The sequence below is a fragment of the Ochotona princeps genome, chromosome 2 (genome assembly GCF_030435755.1).
Source record: "Ochotona princeps isolate mOchPri1 chromosome 2, mOchPri1.hap1, whole genome shotgun sequence".
NCBI lineage: Eukaryota > Metazoa > Chordata > Mammalia > Lagomorpha > Ochotonidae > Ochotona > Ochotona princeps.
Window position 1 is genome coordinate 45392786 of NC_080833.1, and position 26279 is coordinate 45419064.

At 43.8% G+C, this 26279-nt stretch overlaps 1 protein-coding gene across 1 annotated transcript in view; it reads right to left on the reverse strand.

Moving 5' to 3' along the window:
- The window catches only part of PLPP3 (phospholipid phosphatase 3), an 80541-nt gene that overhangs the window by 28956 nt on the left and 25306 nt on the right, over positions 1–26279 (reverse strand). The window contains exon 2 of the mRNA XM_004588710.3: positions 7663–7820. Within this exon, the coding sequence (XP_004588767.1) occupies positions 7663–7820 (158 nt within the window). The remainder of the gene's footprint in view (positions 1–7662; positions 7821–26279) is intronic.

Consider the following 26279-nt stretch of genomic DNA (forward strand, 5'->3'; position numbering starts at 1 on the left):
ATGGGGCCGGTCAGATAACAGAAGCTGTATATGGTTAAGTCAGCAGATTGCCCTTAGGAAGCAGGCAGTTCGAAGCAGGAAGCAACATACCTTCCTCCAAAATCAGGACTCCACATGGGCCTCCAGACAGGCAGCTCAGTGAGGGCACATGAGAGCCTCTAGGCTGTTCTTGTTGTAGAATTGCTCTCACCTCTTTTTGACACTGAATTTCCTAGGTTAGTTTAATATTCATCCATTGTGTTTTTCCTTCCATTCCTAAACTGCTCTCTCCTTCATCGAGTGGTTTTACTTCTGGCTTATTTATGTAAGGGTGGGTGGGTCTTCGAGAGGGGTGTGTCCTTGCCTTTCCGTTGTGGTTTCAGTCGCTTCCATAGTGCCCATTACTACCTCTGGGATGTAGCGGCAGGTCATTCTCTCCATCTTTCTGTAATTTCAGTCTACTTTTTATCCTTATCAGTCCTATTTCAAGCTTCAGCTCAGTCTCCCAACTGGATATCAAACTGGTATCAAACTAACCAGGGCTAAGCTCATGCCCATTCCCGCTGTTGCCTTCTCCTCCTTTTATTTCTGCTCTAGGTGCCACACATGAACATGCAAAGACCAGAAATCCTGGACTCCTTCCTCTCTCCTATCTCACTGTCATGAAACTGTGATCATTCTATTTTCACTAGGGCTCTTATGCCATCATTTTCTATTCTCCTGCAATTGCCACTCTCGTGGTCCAGGCCTCAAGTTTACATTGGAGACATGGCCAAACTGGTTTAAAACATCAATCTCCAGTAGCCAACCTGGAAAAAAATGCCTTAGTGTTCAAAGAGCTTCAGCTTTGCCACAATCTTGCTTTTCTGTCCAACTTCACAAGCTTCATCTGCTCCCTTACACTGCAGCTTGAGAGACTGTTGATTGAATGGACTCAAGTGCCAACTCCTGGGCTAGAGTTTTGGCCTTTTCATTTACAAATGCAGGGCAACCAAGCTCTCTAAGCCTTATTTTTCTTATTTGTAAAAATGAGGATGATGATAATACCAGGAACTTAGAGACTGTTGTGTTAACTGAATGAAACAAAGCACACTGAATGATGACCATGAAGCCTTGGTTGATGAAAACAGTCTTAAATGAGCTTCTCTGAACTCCTTGATCATTTCCCTTTAGACCGCAGACCATCTGCAACATCTGATATGTTTTGTCCTTGAAGCCCTCATTTTCCCAGGATCCACCACCGTCTCTTGTCCTGACTCCCTTCTTAATGTATTTCTCTTCTCGAGGGCCCAAGAGTGTAGTCAGCCTTTTATTCTTGCCTTGCAGCTTCCCCTCCCCCCCTTATAGAATAAGTTCCAAGGGCAAGATTGTCTTATATTATCAGCTTAAAGACCATGTGTCAACCACATGACTGCTTGTGGAGGTACTCCCAAAAATCTGTCTATGTACAGGAGGTTGCCCTCTTCTATACAAACCACTTCATGGAAACCACGGGTACATACAATTTATCTTACGTGGTCATCAGCCTACTGGTCTAGATGTTTTGTCTTGCTCCACACATTTAACTGTTAAGCCAGGAGATACAAACTTTCAGAGCTAACTAACTAAATAGCAGCTGTGTGGAGCATGGAAGAAGCCTTCGTTGAAAGAATGAGGGCCTGAAAGTCAGACAGACCTGTGTTTCAATTTCTGCTACCATGCACTAAGTGAACTTGGAATTAATCATTGCAGCTTTGCAAGCCTCACTGTCCTCCCTCCCTTGTAAAATGGGATAAATATTTCTGCTTCATACTAAGAAGATGTAAGACATTTTCATTAGATAGCTCACAGGTGTTATCTAACGCTCCACCTCAACTCCAACACAGACTGATACACACAGAACATACTCTTCAGCTGCATTTGCTTGGTAAATTGGAGAAGACTGACCTCTATATGAGATAGATTCCTCAAACAGTGGTATACAACTAAGCGAGAACTGCTGTTGTGATGTCTTCGCAGGCATGAGAACGAGTAGGGCTGGTGAGGACACAGAGCAACCAGAATCCTAGACAATGCAGTCCCAGTGCCTGCACTTGTTCAATCACAAATAGATACACCCTCACAGTGTCCCGGAATAAGATAGTCTCCAAAACACTCGGTAGCCATCTGAGTAAGGGACAACAGAGTTGAAGATTAATGTGGCCTCTCTCCCTTGGTGGTCCCAGTAATTGCACAGATGATGTAGTTGGTTGTAAACTGGAGGACTGGCGTTTCACACTAACACACTGCTGGGCCAACACAACTTCTGTTTTTTTCAGGGGAGAAAACTCAACTAACCTTTAATGAGGAGGCAAGGTTGGGGCCCCTTGTTTTCTTGGCAGAGCTTTTGCAGATAAAGGGAGATGGGGGTGGGGAGGGGAACTAATGAAGTCCAGATGTGGGCAGACTGAAGCCTGATCCTGAATATCCAAGTCCTAGGGGGTATTAAGCTCTTCTTGTCTCTCCAACAAGGCATCGGCATGCAGCCCTGGGTATCATCCGCGTGCCTGGCAGTGCACAGTGAAAATTTCAGGAAGCCACAGAATAACTTCTCCCTGCTCCAAAGATCTGATTTCTTCTGGTCTAATGCTTTTGACTTTTCTCTCCACAATTTGGGGGACTTCTTGGTGATTTTTAACAAACTATACAGAGTATCAACGCTTGTGCCTGTCAAGTAATAGTGAACAGATAATTTCAATCCAATCCTTGTACAGTTCATAAGCTAGCCAGAAACAGGTAAGACAACTCAGTAAGGTAACTGCAGGGGTATATGTGGCCCCAGAGCTCTTGCAGACCTTCGGGAGGTGGGGGAGCAAGCAGACAGCTGAGGAACACCTGGAGAAGAGGCGTGTTTGATGTGTATGCAGTACTTAGCATGTGCTGGGAGCAAACCTCTCCCAGAACCTACCACCCAGAGCACACATGCTTACAAATTCCATCAAGGGGCTGCTTGTCTGCTCAACATGGGCAGCTGCTGGTAGTTTAATGATGAAGGACCACAGCCACCTAACTGGGCTAAAGCCCACCATTGCATCCTCAGCATCTGATGCATCAGAAGCTCTGGTGAGTGACTGTAGACAGTGGGCAGACTGCAGAAGGCAGTCATGATGCCAGTGCTTTGAAAGCCTTGGCTTTGCAAGCAGAGGACCCCTGGTGTGTCTCGGCCACCCATTAGTTACAGGAGAGTCATTCAATATCCTTGAGCCCCTTGGTGTCTTAGTTGTAACCGTCAACTTCCCCAGATCACTGCTAGGTACAAATAATAGACGGTGTACATAAAGGTCACTTGGTAAGCTGTGCAGTTCTACAGAAATGAAAAGGATCACCCTCACCAACTACACACATACTGGCACTTGATTTGACAACCAAAACAAGCCCATGGAATTAGATAACTGTTATCATTCATTGACAGAAAAGGAAAGTGTTGCTGCAAGTGCGCTGCTTGCCTGACATTGAAGGACAAGGGAGTACAGAAGTTGGAAATGTGAACCGAAGTCAGATGATGGTGAACTGTGAGCTTTTTCTCTAGTTAGGAATATTCTGAAGTGGGTCCGATAAAAGCTGGAGCTGGGACGGTAGAGCTTTTTGATGCCTTAGATACTAAAAATGTATATAAACTCCTCTCAGGGTCTGACCAGGACAAGCACTGAGCCCATACAGACTTACTAAGAATACTGAGCAGCTGTGCTGTATCAAAACCTTTGTCCATAATCATCTACAATAACACAGTGCAAGATGAAAGAGAGGAGGTGAGATAGGAGAGGCTGTTTTTCTGTTTGCTGCTAATCTCACTGCTGCTAGAATCATTAAGCCTCCGAAGGCCGGGATAGGAACTGTTGCTTTGTGGATTTGGAAGGAATTCCCATTATGCCATAATTCCAGAATCTGAGATACATCTGAAAAAGAGTCAAAATGACCAGGATTTTCCATCACTCCTGCCACAGAAAGGTGTCTGCTTTCTCCATAACTTGTGGTGATCTGCATCTCAAAACCTCACTCACTCACTGGTCTCCTCTACCACACTTCCACTTTCTTGTCGGAGGAACTGTTGAGTAGAAGCAAGAACATCCCAAGCAGGTGGGGTTTCTGCCAGTATTTTCAACAAACCTGACATTCTCAAGATCTGGCCCAGGACAGCAAGTAGCAGGATGATTCACTTTCAATCTGTAGGCCTCCGTGTCTCCCCAGGCTCTACAGCCAATCACAAAGGGGAAAGAAGCAATGTGTTGCCGTTATTTTTAATTGAAGTGGTACAGTTTTTCCAGACCTGATGAAGGCTGTGCTGCTGAGATCTCGGCTCTGACTGTGCTGTGAGCACACTTGGCAGCTCAGGTGGGTAAGCAAGCCCTCAGACTCCAGTAGGAGCCTTCATTACAGCAGGATCAGGAGAATAAAATCCTTTTGCAAAGAGGTGTGAGAGTGAAGACACCTGGCAGCCATTGAATTCACTTCAGAGAAAGAGCAGGGGGCAAGGGGTTAAACGCTGGAGTTCCTGCCCTGATTTTAACAGGTATGATGTCTTGGCTAAATCACTTCACTGCTTTTTGATTGTTCACTCATTTCTAATGAAGTTAACTGAATATACTGTGTGTGCAGGCACTTAGTTCCTTATATCCTTATATTGTTTTGTTCTCAAAAGCTTAATAAAAAAGTATACCATCTCCATTTAACAGATAAGTCTAATGAGTTTCAACAGAATTGATTGATTTGCCTCATGTCCCACAACAGAGGCTTGCAGAAGCCCATGCTAAAGGGAGAACTCAGGAACGCCCAGCTCTTGGACTTGCTGCCAGGGTCAAATGTATCAACACAATGCATGTGCTTCTTTAGCATGCAAGGACACACGCCACAGGATAACAATATTGCAGAGTTTTCTTGCCTATGGTTTCTCGACCTCTAAAAGCGTCACATCAAAAAGTACTTTGCTGACACTGTACAGAATGCGGAAACAATGCTGCTGCCCACCCAACACCCAAGGCCGCAACACAAGACTGTTTCGAGGAAACCAGGGAGGTCAAGGAGCACTTTAATTAAAACGTCAGCAAGCCACAAGTGAGCTCTCAAGAGCAAATTCTTCTTGGAAATGCTGGCATCTCTAAAGGAGAAGGGTGGCCTTGGCAAGCGGCAGGGGATGAGCTGTGAGCACCAGCTTAGTAGAAGAAGGACGGACGGAAGGGAAAAGAAGAGAAGCAAGGCCCCTCAAAGAAGCTCCTTCAGCATTTCACTGTACCCACCCTGAGCTCAAGTCAGAAACCCAGCACCACTCGGGCTAAATACTTGGGGCATTCCTTCGAGATCCCAGCTGCAGTGTGCATATTCCCACATGACAGTATTGGATTGCCACAGCAAGAGCCTTGAAGACAAGCAGCTCATTCCCGTATTACAGATGAGGATAAGAAGAGTCAGAGCAACCAGCCAGGTGCCTCACACACCTGGAAGATGCTCTGAGCACTGGGGTCACTGCCCTGAGCTGTGCCCAGAAGCAACCCAGCTAAGCAGGTAGGGAGGGATCCCATGGAGAGAAGGTGGCAAGCACTTGACCATACCTGCCACGGTGCCATTCTTATCACACTCTAGCAAGTTCCCTGAAGGCATTCAGTTAACACATCCTCAACTGTCAAAAACACCTGTTCAAACCTAAGCACAAGATAATATGTAGCTATTTGCCTTCCAGGACAAATGCCTTTTTCAGGAAAGGCCATTCTTTTAGAGAACTCAATTCCACAACTGTCAAATTGGCGCAAACAGTAAAATTAGGTCTTTCATTTTTGTAATTTTTGAACACAAAGATCCTTAGTCCACCTTTTAGAAATGACTACAGTTGCCAATGGACTGTTTTTCTTTTAAAGGTTGGAAAGAATTCTCCTAGCTTCCCTTCCCCCTCCCCGCAATCAAACTGTTGATTGTGTGCCTAGTTTACGATGTTATTAAAAAACAAAGAAGGGTCTCAAAGTTTACAGTCAACCCCCAGAGTGAGCAAGTCAAAAGAAAAACTTCATGAAATGTGGTTCACGTAACATCAGCAGCTTACATTTATTGGATCCAGAGCAGGCAAGACAAGTTAACTGCCTATCCCCATGAATGGTACACTTGGACTGGTTAGCCATCCTGAGATTTAAGTCTGCAAATGCAAAGAGGGCTTCAGAATAAGTCAAGTACAGACCTGAAGCCCAGTTTTTATTGGCTGTAGACTTTGAGCTTCATACTTTTCATCTGTATCATGGGTATAATAGCATGTATTTCACACTAAGTCATTTTTTTGTTTTGTTTTTACTATTTATTTTAAAGGCAGAGTTACAGAGAGACAGAGGGAGAGACAGATTTTCCATCTGCTGTTTCATTCCCCAAATGGCTACAACAACTGAGATGAGCTAGGCTGAAGCCAGAAACCAGAAACTGCATCTAGGATCTCCCATGTCGGTGCAGAGGCCCAAGCATTTGGGCCATTTTCTGCTGCTTTCTCACACCATTAGCTGGGACTCTAACTGGTGCCCATATGGAATGCCAGTATTAAAGGCAGTGGTTTAACCTGTGTATCCCACATTTAAGTGGTTTGATTTTAGCTATCTTTCTTCTGGGATATCTAATACATGCCAAAGATAAATGCCCAGGTCATGCTCAGTAGAAAGGTGACTCCAGGATCCTCAAAAGAGAATTTATGAGCCTGGTGAGATGATGCCGTTCCCTTTCACCCACATGGCAGAGCTTCAAAGGTAAAGATCAAACTTAAAAAATACTGGAGGTGTGGCGTGAACAGCTGTGAACGCAGGACTCCCAAATGACAAGATTGGATTGCAGTGACCCTAACCTTGACCTGCTCCAAGTGAACACGTCCAAATCAGAGTGCTGACCCTCCTGGCAGAGCTCAGAGAGGCTTTGCCCTAGCTCCTGCAGAGCTACTACTATTGCTGAAAAATAATCTAGACATTGTCAAAGTTCATTGTTGTAAGATCCTCAGTGAGGGTTTTGGTCCATAACGATAGACCTGGACATGGAAGTCTGGACTTTACAGCTCTGATGAATGAGCACTTAGCCACGAAGCTTGTAGACCTGCTAACTCTGTCTAACTGTGGGGCTGTGACGCAAAGTGTTTATCCTTGACTTCAAACATGCAAAGCTGGTGAGTGGGAGATCAGGTCTAGTCACCATGTCTTTGAGTTCTAAATCCAATTACACATTTTACCATGACCACTGGGTAAGAGAACTAAACAATATGCCAGAGCATATCACAAACGTCCTCACCATCAGGGCAGCATAGAAAGGTGTGCAGAGAATGTAATGACCTTCACAGCTGGTATGGGTCGGTAGCTCAGAGCTCAGTTTCTGGGCTATGAGACACCTTTATAATGGATGACCCATGTGACCTTGAATAAATAATTTTTCCTCTATGGATTTCAGCTTTTTAATTGGTAGGAGAAAGTATCTAAACTTCACCAGAATGTCATAAGGATAAAGCATGTCAGTTCTTTCTAATAGTATTAACTACTTGAAATAAAGAATACAAATCAAATGAAAGTCATTTTGGTAGAAGCCCGCTGGCTTGGCTGGCTTGCACTGGGAGGAAGTCTGTTGGCACATTACCTGTCACTGTTGGCTTGTATCCTACACTACAGGAAGAAGGCGGACAGGATGGACAGGATGGAGCCCGTTGGTCTGAATGCTTACCGCAAGAATGGCAATGACGATCCCCACAGCGCTGAGGACCGCGTCATTGATCGTCTCGCCGGTTTTCACGGGGTACTTGATGCTCTCGTCATCGCAGTAGAACCCTCGGTGGTAAGGCTTGATGGTGCTGGTCTCGATGATGAGGAAGGGCAGGCCCGCTGGTCAGAGCAGGGGGAAGAAAAAGGAAAGAGGAAAACATCAATGCAAGGAAGACAAAGAGGAAGAAGCTACAGTGATGCCAAATCACGCTGATCATATCATTAGATCTTTTCATATGAACCATTCACAGCCCACAGAGCGCCTTCTCTCCACACACCCTCCCTTCCGTTCATCAGAAGAGGGGGACTGGTTTCTTCTGCTGAATAGACTGGAGCAGGGAGGACACTGGACAAAGCAGGACAAGAGCTGTCCCACTGCTCTACAACACCCTGTTAAAAACTACAGACAAACTTACAAGAATTATTAGCATAGTTTCAACTATAATGAGAGCTCATTATGCCTTCAAGAGAACTCCTTTACTGAGTCTTAACTGTTTCATCCTAAAGCTTTGCTACATGGAGTAATCAGGGTCTTGGAATCAGATAGTTTGGACTTGAATATTAGTCCTACCACTTCCTAGCAACGTGACCTTTGGTTTCTACTCCACCCCTCTTCCCACACATTAAGTTTGCACGACTTCTCCAGTATATCAAAGCCCAGTGTGTGGCACTTGGTAACTGCTCAGTTAGTTCCATGGAGCCTCTTTCCTTTCACTGTTCAGAGTCACCAACATAACTGAGCAGAGTTGGCCCTGCTCTTTGCAATCCTGGAAAGGAGCCCAAGCGCACCCTCGAGCCCCACGCGACTCTTGCAGCTGCTGCGGGTTATCAGCGGCCAGCTCAGACGCAATTCTCCCAAAGATCATGGCAGAGAGATGCCATCACCTGCCAGGAAAAGACTCTTCCAGTCCCAAAGCCCAACACACAGTTCTACAACCACCAAGCAGACGTGACAACAGCCTCCTCATTGGTCGGCTGCCCCAACTGCGTCCTGTATATCCCCACCATTTTATTTCCTGAAGCACTCTGGCGGTGAGCATATTCCTGACTTGCGGAAGTCTCTTTGGTGGATCTCCATTGCTCAGGGTGAGATAAAAGTCTCCAAACGTAAATGAGGAACCTGCATGAGCTGAACACCTCCTCTCCAGCTTTCTGGCTTGCTCCTCTTCACACACTCCCATGCAGCTGGCACTAGACACCTTGTTCTTGCTGCCCTCTCAGACTGAAATAACCCTCCTCCCCAACTGCTCAAATGTAAATGCCACCTCACAAAATAAAAGTGAGCCACCAAGGCTCAGGACCCAGGAAGATCCAAAAAACATCATGGTAATAAGAGCCCCCAAACAGTGCATGCACAGCATGCTGGGTACTTCACGTTCCTCTTTGCTTTGAATCCATGCTATCCACAAGGGGTCTTTCAAAGGCATCCTTGAAGCACTCCTGAGAGAATAGACTGAAAGATGATCTTTAGCTCAGGGCCTCTTAGTCTACCCCCTACCACCACCCCAAATGCCTAATCCCTCATTTAACTTTGCAAATTGGTTTCATCCCCATGTGAAATTCACCGTCTGCAAAACCAAAGCAAAACAAAAACAAGATACTCAGTGGTTTAAAAGATAAAACTCCTTTTTCACATTTTTCAAAAAGAATTAAATTCATGTCACATTGCTTGAAGGCCCAGACTGTCTCTAACAAACATGGAACAAGAACTCTACAATTTTTCAATTACTTTGATCCAGCCTCGCAGCTATAAAACTGCTCACTTTCTTTAAAAAAAAAAAAAAAGTATATTTATGGATCACTGTGCATATACACATGGATTTATTTGGTTTTATTCTTTGAATTTATTTAAATTCTACAGCTATTTATTTTGTGACCCCCCTAACTGCTTCCTGCTAGAACAACAATTTACTTTATCAAATTCATACAAGTGCTTTGAAAAGAAAAAACAGCAACACACCATGGTATTGTGCCTGACCTTCTCAAAGTAAACACGGAGGGGCCCTACAGGCTGTGACCAGCAGTGCTGGAAACTCAGCCTCTGCAGTGGAGCAGTGGGGGCAGGGAAGCGCTGGGGAAAAGCTCGAGAGCTGTCAGCTGATCACTTTGGGTGGGGTGGGGGCCCTGGGAGAGATATCCTAGGTGTCCCAACCATCTTCATTGCACTGCTCAAACAATTTGAAAGGAGACTCAGTTGGCCATGAAAAGTAGATGAGGAGCCAGGGGTATGATATTAATAGTCTGCTTTTTAAAGTTCCACACATCCTGATAAAAATGCCTCAGCTTCGAGGCCGAGCCTGGCTGCAGACCCCACGGTGCCTGGGAGCCAAAGCGTTGCTAATAAACTCAGGAAGCGAACAGACTCCGAGTTCCTTACAGTTGTGCTCTTCTCGTAGGCCTCCGGCTTCTATTTTTAATAGTGTTCACATGATAGGCCTGTAAAACATATGTTTCTAAGGACAATAAAGCACATATAAAAGAGCTTTGGAGTTAGAACTGGGTTAATGATCTCTATTCTGCTCCCCACTACTTGCGCAAGTGATTTCACATTTCTAAAACTATGATCTAATTCCAGGAGAAAGGAACCCAAATTTTGAGATTGCTGGGGTGATGGAGTAAGTTAGGATTCACCAGTTCATTTATTTATTCATTTCTTGATTCATGATTATGTATCTTGAGTAAGAGGGAGACAAAGATGGCCCAGCCCTGCTCTCCGAGAGCATGCACTCCAGCAGGAGACCCATAGCCCTGGCAAGAAGCTTCGGTTAGAAGAAAGACAAGGCAACTTCAGCAAAGAGTGTCAGGGTCACATTGTGGCCCCACAGAGATGGCTAGGAGGGAAAAATCCGGTCAGTTCCTCTGCCTTCTCTTCAACTGGGAAGAATACAAATCCTTTTTCTTCTTTCTTTGCCTATGACTGACAGAGGGTTTCCGGTTCTGATTATGTGGATGGTGACCACAAACAGCCAAGAAGTTGGATCTGAATATTCCCTGTTGATTTTCTTGAAAGGCATGGAGATAGCATTCAGGAAACCCAATGGCTTTCTCTCTCCCACAAATTTGCAGTGTTACTGGGGTCAATGCCAGTCAACTCTTGACTTTGCTCCAAAAACAGGCTAAGTTCAAGTTGTCTTCAGTTGATGGGAACAGTATAAAAATTCCCCCCAGCTGGGCAGCTACCCTCAGGAGACATAATAGCAGGCCATGCCACTCCAGGACACAGAGAAGACATTGTCTTTTTCCAAAGCAGCATTCTGATCCCCAACACGGGCACCATCTTTGTCACCAATCCCTGCAGTCCCTTACCAATTCATCCAAAGATAATTCCCAGTGTTAGACAATGAGATTCTCGAGGGATCTATATCATAACACCTGTCCTCAACAAGTGCATCAACATGTAAGAAAGTTGCAAAAACAAGTGCATGAATGTACTTTCAGTGTGGTGACTGACATTACTATACAATAGACTGAGAGCACAAACTGTCACTCTAATAAAGACACTATATGAGATAGGTACACTACATGAGATGGAAAGCTTGAGCTTATACTTATGTGACTAGAAGAGGTTTCTAGAACCTAGGGGCTACACACCCTCAAGAAATAAGAAAGTGCAGCTTAAGGATTCCAAAACTGACAGTCACAAAACTGATGAAAACTTAGTATTATGAAACAATCTTTATTTACAATTGTCAAGGTTTATTTATTTATTTTAAAGGTGGAATCACACACACACACACACACACACACACACACACACACACACACACACACACACAAAGATCCTCCATCTTCTGGTTCATTCCTCAAATAGCCACAGAAGTGAGGACTGTGCTAGACTGGACCCGGAGGATGGATCTCAAGCTGGGCCTCTCATGTGGATGACAACAGCTCAGGTCCTTGAGCCATCGTCTTCTACTTTCCAGGTACAATGTCAGGGAGCTGGATTGGAAATGAAACAGCTGGGACTCCAACTTGCTACTGTGGGGTAGGCCGGCGTCACAATCAGTGGCTTCACCCTATGCACCACAACATTGGCCTCTTTGGGACAATTTTTAAATTTTGTTACAAAGCTGGAAGCAGTATATAAGTAGACAATGTAATGAAGAAATGGGAAAAGAAGCACAGAGCATAATAATAATAACATCTAGTAAACAACTATTATGTGCCCAAATTTTATTGAGGCTCCTCACTTAAACCATTGCATTCTACCCAATCTAGCTGTCTTCTCTGTTCTTGGCACTGACTAACCCACTGGGTTCAAGGGGCCCACAGACTGGTAGGAGAATCAGTCATAGAAGCTAATACATTAAGCCACTTCCAAGTTCAAAGAGATTAACATGACTTACCAAAGTCACCCTGCAAGTAAATGATGAAGCTGGGTGGAGTTGAAACAATTTGACTCTAGAGCTTGGGTGCTTCTACAGTGAGTCACATAAAACAAAGAGAAGAAAGCACCTATAAATATTAACACATGCTTCTGACCTCTGTAGATAAAAGTTAAAAATACTTGGTTTGGAGCAGTCAGGGCAGTAACACTAGCTAAGGTTTGTTTTACATTTGCCATATGCCACATGCATGCTGATGAAGATACAGAAGCATCTCACACAATCATAGCAAAACTCGGAAGCCAATATTTGAGAATTTATTGACAATAAAAGGTACATTGTGAGATTTCTGCAGAGCAGAACCAAAAAACAAAACAAAACAAGAAAACAAAAAAGTCTGGTGATTGTAGACCTAGGCACAGCATTTTTCCTTCTTTTAATCAAGGATCAATTAACTTCCTATACCTCCAGGGACTTTTTGGGACATGTAGGCTGTAGAGGAGGCGAAATCTGAACTCACCGACAAACACTTAATGGGCAGAAAATCAAAGCATGAAGAAAGGCCCCTGTGTTGGGTTCAGCCCTTTGAAACTTCTCTGGCTTTGAAAAACTAACACTCGGTCAGGTTGGGTGGTTTGGGGGCGGGGTGTAAAACAACATAGGGTAAGTTTTCCTGGCCCACCCATTGATAAAGTCATGTGGGAAGTGTTACCAAAGTGACCCAGCCTCAAAGCCCTGCTCCTTGTAGCCACAAGCATCAACATTTGCACAAAATTAAACACAGCCTCCTCCTTTCAAAGTGTTTTCTAGCAAGTACTTGGAAAGGGGAGGACGATAGCAGGGATGGGAATGTGAGGGAGAAATGGTGCACTTGTGGCAGGGCCAAAATTACAGCATCAAAGAGGGGCTGCACAGCTCTCCTATAGATATAGTACAATTTTCCACTTAAAACAGATCTGCAGTTACTTTGAAAATGGCCAAGTCCAACATCTGCAAAAGTAATATTAAAGTAACACTTAGAGAAAATCACCAAAAACTCCTGGATGAAAACTCTGTGTGTAGGCATCTGGTATAGCTGAGAACTCAGCTCACACAGCTGATAGGACTCTGATAGGACTCTGATAGGACTCTGATAGGACTCTGATCGAAACTACTGAAGCAAGCTACTGCTTGCTTCCTGATGTTCAAATAAAAAACCTGAGGACACAAAGGTCAAGCAGCTCACCAAAAGTTCAGATTTAGCTAAGGGCACCAATGTAGACCAGATGTTAGAAATACTGTCCATTTTAAGAAGTCTGTTTATAATGGAATTAAAAGCTAAGTTTAGGAGTAAGCATTTGACACAGTGGTTAAGAGGTTGCTTGGGAAGCCTGTAACCCCAGCTGCAGTAGCTGTTTGCAAGTCCTAGCTGTGTTCTCCATTCCCGCTTCCTCCTGATGTGAACCCTATGAGGAAGTAGATGACGATTCAAATAGGTGGGTCCTGACATGAGAGACCCATATGGAGTTTTGGCTTAGCCAGATGCTCTGGCTGTGGGAGGCATTTGGGGAGTGAGCCAGCAGATGGGAAATCATTCTATCTGTGTTTACTTGGCTGGCTGTCTCTTTCTCCTTGTCTGACAAAGAAAAACATTTAAAAAAATAATTTATTTGGTGCAAAAGAAAGTTGCAATCCATCCATAGATTTTTCATAATATGTATTTTGTATGAACTTTCTTAAGAACCATCGCGTAAGGAAAAGACGGTGGACTTCTACTTCTAAGAGGTTTAGGTTCCAGTTAGAAATTTATTTAATCTCTATGACAGTTATGAAGACTTGTGGGTTAGTATTTTGATATGTACCCAACAGAAAACAGGTCAGAAGATTTATAACTTACGCAAAGTTCCCAAGCAAGTAAATTGGTCACTGGGATTTGAACCCAGGTCCTCCTTCTTTTGGCACATGTTTGCTTACTCCATGCCCTGACCCTCCCTTTCTTTATAAATGCATTCCTTGTTCAAATACAGCCAATGGATTTTTTTTTAATAGCTTAAGGCCAGAATGGTCAACCCAACTACCACTTAGAGGCTCAAAATACAAATATTTACGTTGCTTGTAGGTGACAGAGTTTCTATTTAAAGTAATTAATTGCTACTGGTCTTAGAAGTGTGCAAACTTTCTTTGGTTTACAATATTTGTCCAGATTTTTCACTGGACACAATCCAGATGAGACAAAACTAAGGTTACTATGAAGGCGTTTCTTCACCTTTGAAACAGGCTGCCATGAAAAACACTTGCTTTTGGCTGGTGTGAACAGGCAATATTCTGGGTCTAGAGGTTTTTCTTGACAAAAGTTCATTTTTCAGTACTGCAAAGTTCAGGCCCTTTCTTCATAAAAAGAAGATTGTCAGAACCAAAAGCAACTACATGGTAGAAATGAAGAAACTGATGGTAGATTTAATCCTGCTGTTTAGTTTCCCTGACCTTATGCCCAAGCTTCATGGTTCAGCTTGGCAAATGTGGACAGATAGTTCCTGAGCCCTGGGTGTCTTGCTCGGTGCTGGGAACACAGCAAGAAGATGTGCCGAGCTCTTGCTGCACGAGTCTCGGCTTTTGTGACCAAAGGAAAGCTGTCTTTAGTCTGTCTCATGTGGCTGTTCAAAAGCACTTTGGATGCCCTTTCTTACTTCGAAAGTGTTCAGAGAACACTTTTTTGTTTAATAAATGTTTGATTAATATCAGCCTCCTTAAAATTCTCAGCTTTGGCTGTTGGGACCTTTTCAGTTGAATTTTGAAAGAGTGCCCAGATTCACTGACCAATAATAGCTCATGGCTCCTGTCTTTCACTGAGACTCAGATCATTTCTGGTCACTATTTTCTATGTGAGGGCTTCAAAAGGTCTGTGGAAAAATTAATTTTAAAAGGACACATTGACTTTGCTGTAAAAATCTTTTGAAAATCATCCATAATCTTTCATAACACGCATTTGCCATGAACTTTTGAAAAACTCCTCTTATTTCACAAACGTGAAATTTTATTTCTAGTAAAACATAACTACCAGAGCCAACAGTACCACAATTCCATCACCCCAGAGAAAGCTGAGTTACTTCCCAAGAACTTCTTCCTCTCTTTCATAGTCTCCTTCCTCTTTTTAAAAAAAGGACAGATTACATTTTATATTCCCCAGATATGTCCTAGGGATTTTGCATATATCAACTGATTTAACACTCAAAGCAGTCCTGCAGATGTTTTATTACCATATAGCCGAAGAATTAGGGTGAGAGAAGTTGTAATTTGCCTCCCTATCCACTCTGTTGAGAAGTTTCAGCAAGATATAATATAATAGCATTCAATGGGATGTTGGACTCTCTCACACTGTACTAGCAATGTCAGGGCACACTTAAATAAGAGATTGATTGAATTATGACTCCTTATGAAGGACTATACTATTGTAGCAACATGGGGAAAATCTGTCTGGGGGTGGGAGTTTGGGGGAGGATTTATTTCATTTATTTCATTCAGAGATGGGGTGAATTAGTGTTTCTTACTAACTGCAAATGAACTATGTCTATACAGGTATTAGCAATTTATGAAGTCAAAATGAAAGTCTTAAAAGTATGTTAACCCCAAACAAGGACAGAAAGGAAAGCTCCTCCTCAAATGCGGAGCTGGAATTACACAGATTCAAGCACTCTGCCTCACTTGCCCCCAGGACCCACACTTTTGAGTTTATAAAATTTTCCCAGAGCTAGCACACAGCAGGAATCAGACACATGTACAGTTGTCCATAGCTCCAACATGACTACATTTGACTTCCCTAACAACTTTGTGAAGTAATGTTTTCCAAACTTCTACTGAGTCCCTCAAGAGTGAAGTATCTCTTCTGCAAATATGTCACTCTCAATGGGCAAGCTACTCCTGTCTTCATATTTATTCTGAGCTTTGGAGTCGGGCTGGCAGTATTTCATCACCCACTTCCATTAGCTGTCATGTTTATTGCATGACCTTGGAGAAGTCACTCTCTGGTATCATTTCATCATTGTACAACAGCACTTTGTACAACTGTTCTCGGTGTACGGAGGTGATCGTGAGGGCTGTGAAACCATGTGTAAAATTTCCAATAATTGCCTTGTTCAGTAAATGTTAGTTCTTGCTCCTGCATGTAACAGGAGCCATTGGCAGCTCTAAGCAGGGATGAGATATGATCGGAGTTCTGTCCAAGGTTCACTCAAGTAGCTATAGGCCCACCAACTACTTCCCCAATGTAATCTGACTCCCAAGAAAAGCACGCTCATAAAATCATGTAATTCTAAACATTTATTGGGACTGGGAAAAAAAAATAGGGTTTTTGACAGTGGTTAGCAGGATCTATACCCAGTGTCAGAGAAGAAATAACACAATAGAATCTATGCCATTATACCCTCAAAAGATCACATGAGAGTATCTAGAAGGTAAGTCTACAATGCAGGCAAAGAAAAAAAAAAGTACTCCTGGTTTTCCAAGAGTTAAACATGCACTCATCAGCATATCAGCATATGTTCTGCTATCCAAACTGTTCTGTCCAAGTATATGAAAAAACACCATGTTTCCATGGCAGGAGAATAAACAATACATGGATTGGCAGGACATCAGACACCTGAGAGGGTCAAAGTTCAAGGTAGTCAAAAGGTAAACCTGGAGACAGATGCAGTGCCCAAAATGAGGTGTTGAGGCCATTTGTGCAGGCCCCAAGAGAACAAAATCATGTGGGTGGGCAAGCCTAGACATCAGAGCACTCTCAGGTATTCCTCCAAGACTATATGGGACAAATTCCAGAACAAAGGTCACAGATTGACAGCCTATGGCCAAATCTGGCATGAAGAGACATTCTGTTTGGCCCACCCAAGGTTCAGCACTTCTAAAAATTTACTTGTTAACATTTAATAACAGGCTAACTTTTCAGCTTCTTTAATCAGTTCTATTACATGTGGCAACTCAGGCAGTGATAACCATGGCTGCCTTCCATTAGCAGGGGCACACGTCTTTCAGCAGGCTACCATTCCCCACTGTCTCCCAGGTACCAAGGCTGCATGCTGGTCCCATTTCTCATTAAGCTGGCACTGTCCACCTTCCTGCACCGGATTACACTGAGTCATGACCCACCACACATTCAACTTTACTATCTGTGCTTTGCAGGGGCACCTTTTATTCTGCCATCTGGATATTTATAACTTAATCCATGGTCCATACAACACTGTCAACTTAATTAATTAACCTGCTATAGATTTACTGAATTTCAAATCCTGGAAAGCCAACCAAATGGTTTCATGGGCCTTAACCACCTGTGAATTGGATACTCTGCTCCCCTGTTCTACAGAATAAGAGTCCTTGGATGAACCTATAAAAATAACTTTTGGTTTCAATGTCTTCCATAACACGCAATGGCCACATTAGACGTGTGTGTCTGCTCAAGTGCATATCTTAATCTTAACTCAGAGTGAGACTCCAACCTATTTTTTTTTTTCAGCTATAAATCCAACTCAAGTCACCAATGCAAGGCAATTAATTTGTGCATTTCATATAAGGGGGAGCTGAAGTTCAGGAAGTAAGATCACACAGTGAAGGAAATGAACAAATACTTGAAGTCTAGCCTTGTTGAAAATCCTCAGCAAGTTTACTCCACATGGCTGGTGGTGCAACCAGAACTGACACCTCCCTTAGCAGTCAGGTAAATGATGCATGTCTCTGTAAATCACATGAGAACACTACAAGAGACAAGAGTGGACACAACCTTGAACTCCTCGGGATGTTATAATAAGAGGTAATATCAGAGAGCTCTATTTTTAAAGGCAATAGTTTTCTAAAACAAGAATAGCTCCCTCCTGACAGATTTTCATTCTTAAGAGTAAAAGCCTGGTGAGAAGGGATTTGATAAGAGCCAATTACATAGTTGTTGATTTGAAAAATCTTTTTTTTTTAGACTTATTTAGTTTTATTGCAAAGTCAGGTATACAGAGAGGAGGAGAGACAGAGAGGAAGATCTTTTATCTCATGATTTACTCCCCAAGGGCCACAAGGGCCGAAATGGAGCTGATCCGAAGCCAGGAGCCAGGAGCTTCTTCTGGATCTTCCACATGGGTGAAAGCTCCCAAAGGTTTTGGGTCATCCTTGATCGCTTTCTCAGGCCACAAGCAGGGAGCTGGATGGGAAGTGGAGCCGCCGGGATTAGAACCAATGTCCATATGGGATTCCAGCACTTGCAAAGCGAGGACTTTAGTCACTAGGATACCGTGCCAGGTCCACTATGAGAAAGCTAACTCAAAGTGGAGTTAGGGCTATATCAGTAATACGCTGGTAAAGTTTTAGAACTACAAGAGACTTTAGATGTTATTTACTTCTCTAAAACATATGTAGACCAAGCTCCACCATGTCTAGCATTGCACATATTCCTTTCCTGTTAGTCTCCTGACTAGTCTATGTGTTATTCATCTTCTATCTTCGCCCAGAATCGTTTTTAGAACATTTCTGGAACTTAATGAATGCTCAACAAATTTATATTGAATGTATAAGAAACAAACCCAAATTCAGAAGCTGGCTCTGCAGCAACTACACTGTATGACCTGCGGGATCTTCTATATCCTCCTGAATTTTAATCTAATCTCTCCATACCTCAAATTCTGAGTTTGTTTTGTTTTCTTTTAGCGCAATTCCCTAAAACACAACACAATCTCACCTATCCTAATACAGGGTAGACAATTCCATTAAGAATTGCTTATGGGGAATCCAACCAGCTTCAATTATCAGATGGATGGCTGGGCTTGATGACTATTAAGATCGCTAATCTTGAGCTTTTCAGCCTTTTTCAATGTAGTGAAATTATTAGAAAATACTATACTCAGAACTAAGCTAAGTGATTCAGTTGCCATGAGCTACCTCACCCAACTGCCCCAAGGACGAAGAAGGGGTCTATTTCAGTACACACCAACCCACTGGCTAGAATGCTCTTGGGAACCCCTTCCTTCATAAAGCTCCAAGGAAGAGGTAGAACCCAGAACTCAGGGGAGCCAACTCAGACTTGGGTTTGAAAACTAGTTTTACCACTTCACAATCTCTGTAATCGTCACCCAGTTGCTTAACTTCCAAGCCCTAAAAATAAGAAGAGAACGCAACAGGCACTCCGAAGGGCTATGAGGATGAAATAGCATATGGCAGATATTTAACCAAGGTAAGTTCTGTTCCTTCAGCTGTTTATATGATGCCAATCATTGAGCTTAACTTGTTTCCTCCACGAGGCCCCTGGACTAACCTGGACAGGGCTGTGTCAGCTCAGACAAGGACCGTCACTCCTCTTGAATCCAACTGGAGTCACTCCAATGTGCTGTGGATAAGACAACCCTCACCCCAGGAGCATACTCCCCATTCCCAGCTCTGTCAATGTTCCTTTTGTAAAGCACAGAAACTGTCTTCAAACCTGACAGCTGCCACCTGCACAAATAATTCAAGGATGTAATTTTGTAACTGAATACAAGCCCTGAAAGCCGAAAAGACTAAAGTCCAAAATAATCCCTTTGACCTTCTGCCTAAATGCCCACTAATCACTTTTGAATTTGTATTTGATTTCCTCCTTACAGGCTATATTTTCATTTCAGAAATATTTGGGGAGGGAATGGAATTACTAAACACCTGCCTAAAATACAACTTGAACCTCTCTCCTAGACATCCAGGGCTTGCTGCAGGCCCCATTCATTTCTCCAAATGACACTGGGTGGCAGGAAGGTGAGAGAACCGTGGGCTACAGAAATTTATAGGAGGCCCATCATCCTCCAAACGCAACTACCCTGGGAAGAACTCCTCAGGAGCAGGAAGACAAGAACTTCAGCGAAATCTCTGCTGTGACTCAACTGACAGACCATAGGCATGCAGTCCCTGGGTGCTGACCAAGACCATAAATGTACTTCAGTGACTCCTACGTGTCACCAAAAAATGCCAGCAAATTACTCAAGTCTTAAAGCTTCACCACAACAACACCAACAGTAAGAAAAACCTCAGACTGAAAACGCTTCCTTCTAGAAGTTAAGAAAACCATGCTTGTTCTACCCTCAACCCCTTGGAGGAACAAGCAAGTAGTTTAGGGAGCCCACACAGTACCTAAAGCATAGGTGTTGAAAAGACGTGTGCAAAAAAACGAAATCAACTAGCAGCTAGAGCTATTATTATAGGCAAATCAGGAAGAATTTTCAGGAGAGAAAGTTTTCTGCTAGACTCCTTACTTGCGTTGCTGTAAAGTGAAATAAATTGGGGCCAATAGCTTGTTGGGAACCATTCAGTTTTGTGTGTTGTTCTACCAAAATTGTCAACCTTTTGCCTCCTCAATGATGGCAATCCCCATGGTTTGAGCAGATTCAACCTGGCCAATATCCTGGGAGGTAAGATAATTCAACATGAGGTTTTGGTTCAGTAAAGAAATATACGTTACCCTTAAGATTACCCAAGTGTGTGTGTGTGTGGGGGGGATTTATAGTGACTGTGTAGTGGACACTGACACGTCCAGATGTGAGGATGTGGTGCAGTGTGCATCTCTACTTCTGGATCGAGGATGGACTCCCAGTAAAACTGCTGGATGTGTCTTGACAAAGGGATGCTGGACTCTGCCATTATCTATGCCTGCAACAACGGACTTACGACTGTTTATGAGGAACTATACTGCTGTAATAATATGGAGGAACTCAGTGGCGGGGGGAGGGACTTACGGAGAGGGTAGGGGAAATCTCAGGGTCTATGGAACTATATCATAAAATGACAAGAATATGATAATAATAATAAAAAAGGAAAAAATACATAAGAAATGATTACCCAAGTGAGTCTGGGAGTATTGTAAAGTTTCTATTGCCAACATGTTGTTAAAAACAAAATATCTGTCAACAACTGCAAAAAGTTATCAATAAGAATAATAGTAAGTTGGGCTGTTCAGTGTCACTTCTGCTGGGAACCAACCATGTGATCGCAGGATCTCACTTTCAGTTCTGCTCTCTCAGGCTCTTCCACTTTGGGTACAAAATGAAAGGAATCCTTTAGGAAGGTGTCTTAGGGACGGTGCCATTGTTTGTCCAAGCAGTGTCGAGGGTCTTCTACCCAGGTAGTCTTCGTTTCTGCCTCATGCTACCTACCCTAGCCGACATCAGTGATACCCACACTGGAGTTTGTGAAACGAGGCTGGTCCAGTGGAGACCTCCAGAGCTCAACTATGTTCATTTATATAGCACAGCTCCACAAAACAGCCCACCCCATCTGCAGACTTTTAAATAAAAGCTGTTTGACTGCTCATGACTCTGACAGAGTAGTTGGCAAAATTTCGAGTGGGCTGGGCTGGAGGAACAGAAGAATTAATGCTGGCTTCTTGTACAAACTGAATGCTATCCTTTAAAATTAATCCCCTGATTGATTGATTGATTTTATTTCCAAGGTAGAGAAAGAGGCACAACAGGAGCTGGGATCTCAACACGGGGCTCTCACATGAGTGAAACACATCTAGCTGGTTCAGCCACCATCTGCTGCCTCCAAGTGTGGACCTTAGCAGGAAGCCAGAACAGAGGTGCGAGCCAGGCCTTGGAGCAAGGCATGTTGATATGGGATGCAGGTACCCAAATGGCATCTTCAAGATGGCACCAAATATCTATCTTTGGATACAGCTCTAGGAGGAGCTTTTAAACTGTGCCTCCTTTATCCTGCCCAAAAGTCATTTGCAGGTAAGCAGAACAAGTTCAATTACACAAAGGCCGGAACTGAGGATTGGGGATAAGGTCACAGCACAGTGGAACAGGGAATGACGCTGGGACAGGCTAACTTCCCATGGAAAACAGTTCACTCTTTAGGTCCTTTTGACCACAGCTGAGAAGAGGTGGCAGCTTTCTTCCGGTAGGTAGCTATTCAGGGGCTCTGGGACCCCCCCTCAGTTGCAGTGCCACCCCTCCCCACCCTAATGAGGGTAACCCAGTGTAAGCCTTCAGATACCGCCTGCCAGAGAGGCACTGCAGTAAATAACTCATAGGTGGTTTGCTATAGGAACCCTATTGTTTCAGAGGGAGGCTCTTTTGCCAAAACTCTCCAGGAAGCCATGCTCTGTGATGCATTTTTCAGCTGTTGAGAGAAAAGGGCAGTTCCTGGGCTGTTTCTTCAATGGTTCTGGAAGCCAGGTCCTTAATCCTTGCAAAGCAGCACTGGAGCCAGTTTCCCTCAGAGGGACTGAATGTCTAGAATCCTTCTTCCCAATCAAAACTGAAACCCCCCAGCCTCCTCTTTCACAACCTCTCAACACGTGCAAATCCAGCAGAGGAGGGGAAGAAGAGGTTAGGGAAACCCAATGGGGGGGGGGTTCCTGGCCTTGTCTCCACCCCCCTCCTTTATGACCCTGCCCACCTGACCTCTCTCTTGCAGTCAACTACAAAGCCCCCACTGTTCTCTCTGCCCATCCTTCTCCCACAGCCCCTCTACCACACACACATGCACTTTTTAAAGGGCGAGATGCCAAATCACATTACTCCCCTTCACCATGGTATTGCCACAAGGGCTGCCTGGTATGTCTGCCGGAGAAATGAAAATCTGAGCCTCCGTGTCAGCCCCTCGTCTGTGGAAGCCGACTTGAACAGAAATGGAAGGAACTACAGTGGGCATCTGGGAGGACGACAGGGACGAGCAAGGCCCTGAACTGCCCATGGGCCTGAGGACACTGAATTGTGCCTGTGGGAACCAACCAGCCTTGACCTCCTCTTACAGAGCCCTCTCTCTCTCTCTCTCTCTCTCTCTGTCCCTTTGCTCAATGTTGTACTGTCATGTGTCAACTCACCTCAGAGTGGGGACTCCATTAAATAACTTGGGGGGGGGGTGTCTTTAGAGCACATACATCATTTACAGATGCAAACAGGTATATTCCTGTGAAAATTTCTGAAAAGCGAGTCATGATCCACCCAAGAAACACACACACACAAAATAAAAGTTGATTTTGCTGTGTTTTGTGGCAACATCAAATTAGCTTTAGCAGACCAAGATGCAACTTTCTCCTACCTCTGCCAAGTCAGGGCATTGTGACACCAGGCTAGGGGACATTTGGGTCCTCAGTTTCCCTCTCTGCCCACCAGGCCCTGCAGCATGGAAAGGCTGTTGTGAGGACTTCCCGAGCCTCCCAGGACAGGTGTTCTCTCAAGTTTTTTCCTTTTTCTCCCCTCTGAGATTCCTGGGAGGAAGACAGAGTCCTGAAGAATCTCCCCTAGCACTTTCAGAGATGCTGAGAGCAGAGCTGCATTTGTGGGTTCCTGCTTGTCCATCAAGATGACAGAATGGATCTTGGGGAATTAATTATTCAATAAATTCGCCCTTCAGAAATCCCATCCAAAGGCATGGTCTGATGCCTTTCAGTACACTGACTATACCCCCGCCCCAACCCCCTCCAAAAAAACTGAAAGGCCAGTGCACTTCAAAAGCTTCACAAAAACCCAGGCCTGGGTTTGGCAGCAGTTGCTCAGCCACTGGGTTTTTCTGTGTGTGGTTTATAATAACATGCAAGGCCGATGCCAAGTCCTCATCTATTAAGGGACTGCCAATTAGCAGGAGGCTTAGAGCTGCAGGTTTCAGAGATGGGGAACAGGTCTAATTAGACTTGCAAATCATTTCTCTGTATCGCTCTTCACAATCTCACATAAGGTACCCCAGCCAATTGTCACAGAAACATCCTTTCCATATTCTCTATGCATTGTTATTTTGTTATTCTGGTAAGGTTTCAGATCTGAAAGCTGGTGCACATTTTCATGTCTGCCTTAAACAGTAAGATCGGGGACTGAACAAGGTTACCCTAAGAATAGTGATTCTCAGATTTGTCCACTATCATCTGAGGTACTTAAGGAAAAAGAAACCTAGCTCCTGCGCAGACCCACTCAGTCACTCAGAGTTCTCAGAGGAAAGCTCAAGAATTGTTTTCTTTCCAAGAAAGTTTTTGGGGGAAGGCAAAGGAAAAAAATCACACACACACACACACACACACACACACACACACATCCTTTCTCTTATTCCCCAAAATGTCTAATGTCTAGGACTGGTCTGGATGGAAGATGGCAGCCAGAATCTCAATCCATGTTGTTCCTGCAGGTGGCAAGAATCTAAGTATGTGTGTGTCCTCACTGCCCCCCCATCAACAGGAAACTGGAGTCGGGCGCCAAAGCTGGTCAGGAAACACATACTCCATTATGGCATACAGTCATCTAGCACCTTAACAAGTAGGCTAAGCATCCACTCCGAATTTTTATTTTCAGTATGGCCTTCAACAGATTCTATCCCAAGGTCATTTAGGAATCATTGCTCTAAAACGCTAAAAAAAAATTGAATAGAAGGGGATTTTTACAAAATTGATCTATAAAGTATACAACATGGAATTTACATATCGATGTGCCAAACAGATTTAGGCCATACCAAATATCAAATGTTTGCTGCATACTTACATGTTCTGGGCCATGGGTTCTTGCCCTCACAGAACTCTTTATATGAATAGAAAACCTGGTCTTCCCTCTGCTACCCTGCTGTGAGGACACAAACCGTCACTTTCTCTCTTCCTTTCTCGTCTGCCTAGTTGTGAATTCAGTTTTCCGATATTTTTGCCAGGACAGAGTCAAGAAACAGATGGCTTCAAATGCCAAATATCAGAGGCCTATCCTTGGAGAAGAGGAAACCCTGGGAAACATATGGTTTCAAGACACGAGAGGAAGAAGGTGCCCGAGACTGCCTTGTGTATAGACAGCAATGGAATAGAGTGGAAAGCAGTCAGGAGGCCTTCTGAGCAGCAGGAAGCACTCTGGGCTGGTCTCAGGAGCCAGGCTGGATTATTTTTGTGACTTAAAAAGCCCCTTTTCTTTGCTGAGTCTTCTTATTATCTATTAAAAAGAGAGGAAGTTGAACAAGGAGGTCAGATCTCCAAGGACATTTTGTTTGAACATTTTACCCTGAAACTTTCATCAATTTTTTTAAAGTTCTGAGTGTCACCACAAACATATGCACCCCAGAAAAACTGAGGTTTCAGTGCATTCTTTAAGAAGTTGTTGGTCAACATAACCAACGCTAAAGTTACCAGGAACCTCAAAAAAAAAAAAGTTGAAAGAAAATCACACTGAAAAAATAAGCTTATTCTAGTGTACAAAATTTTGAAACCCATGCAAATGAAGGATCATGAAAAAGTTCATGAAAATGTGTACCATGAAATAAACTCTGCCTGGATTTCCAGCAATGTCTGCCGTCTTGTAGTGCCATTTTCCAGAGAACTTTTGGGAGTAGCCTCATTGGTTTCATGCATACAGCTCTCCACTGAGTCTGATTTCCTGGCCAGCAAGATCAATGTTGATGTTTATCTTCTTCACAGTGCTGTATACACAGCAAAGACTCAAACTATGGAAGGATGGAGCGGTGTGGCCAGGCTGTGTTTGGAAAGGTCACTCTGGTGGCCATGTGCATGATGGGCTGGCGTAAGGAGCTTTAGTTAGCTGACTCCTGCTAAGTGAGGTGTGACCAACCACCTTCCCCAGGAAAAGCCTTCTGCACTTTTAGACACCTCCCCATCCATCCTGAATGAGATGCATTAAGGCCTCTCCCAGCCATGACGCCACAGCAGGTCCTGGACAGCACAACTCAAATAAACACTGCCTGCTCTCCAGGAGTGTCTACACGCCTTTTGGCTTCAAACACCTCTCTGAAACCAACTGCTACAGTCTCCCACTCAGACTCCCTAGGGTTATCCAACACAGAACCCGACGCAGGTATGCACCTAAGTCTAGATTAGAATTCAGTGGATTAAGAAGGCAATCTGTCTGTTGGCAACTGAGATACAACAGCAAAAGCAGTATCGTGAACCTTCAAGCAGGTGGATTTTAGAGTCAGACACACCCGGATCTTAATCCAACAGTGACGTGAGAGGAAGAAGACCTTGTGAATGCTCCATCCAATGCCTGACACAGAGATAATAATGTTACCTTGGTGAATATGGAATGGAATGCTTTCTATAAAGAGAGAGAGGCAACAGGTATCTTGGTCTATAAATACATTCATTATTCATTTCACATACAACTGTTAACTGAATATGTACAAGAACTCTTAAAAATGTTTTTTGGGCAAAAAAAGTCTTTGGGGGGCCAGCACAGTAGCCTAGTGGCTGAAGTCCTCCCTTTGCATGTGCTGGGATCCCATATGGATGTCGGTTCTAATCCTGGCAGCCCTACTTCCCATCCAGCTCCCTGCTTGTGGCCTGGGAAGGCCTGGAGAG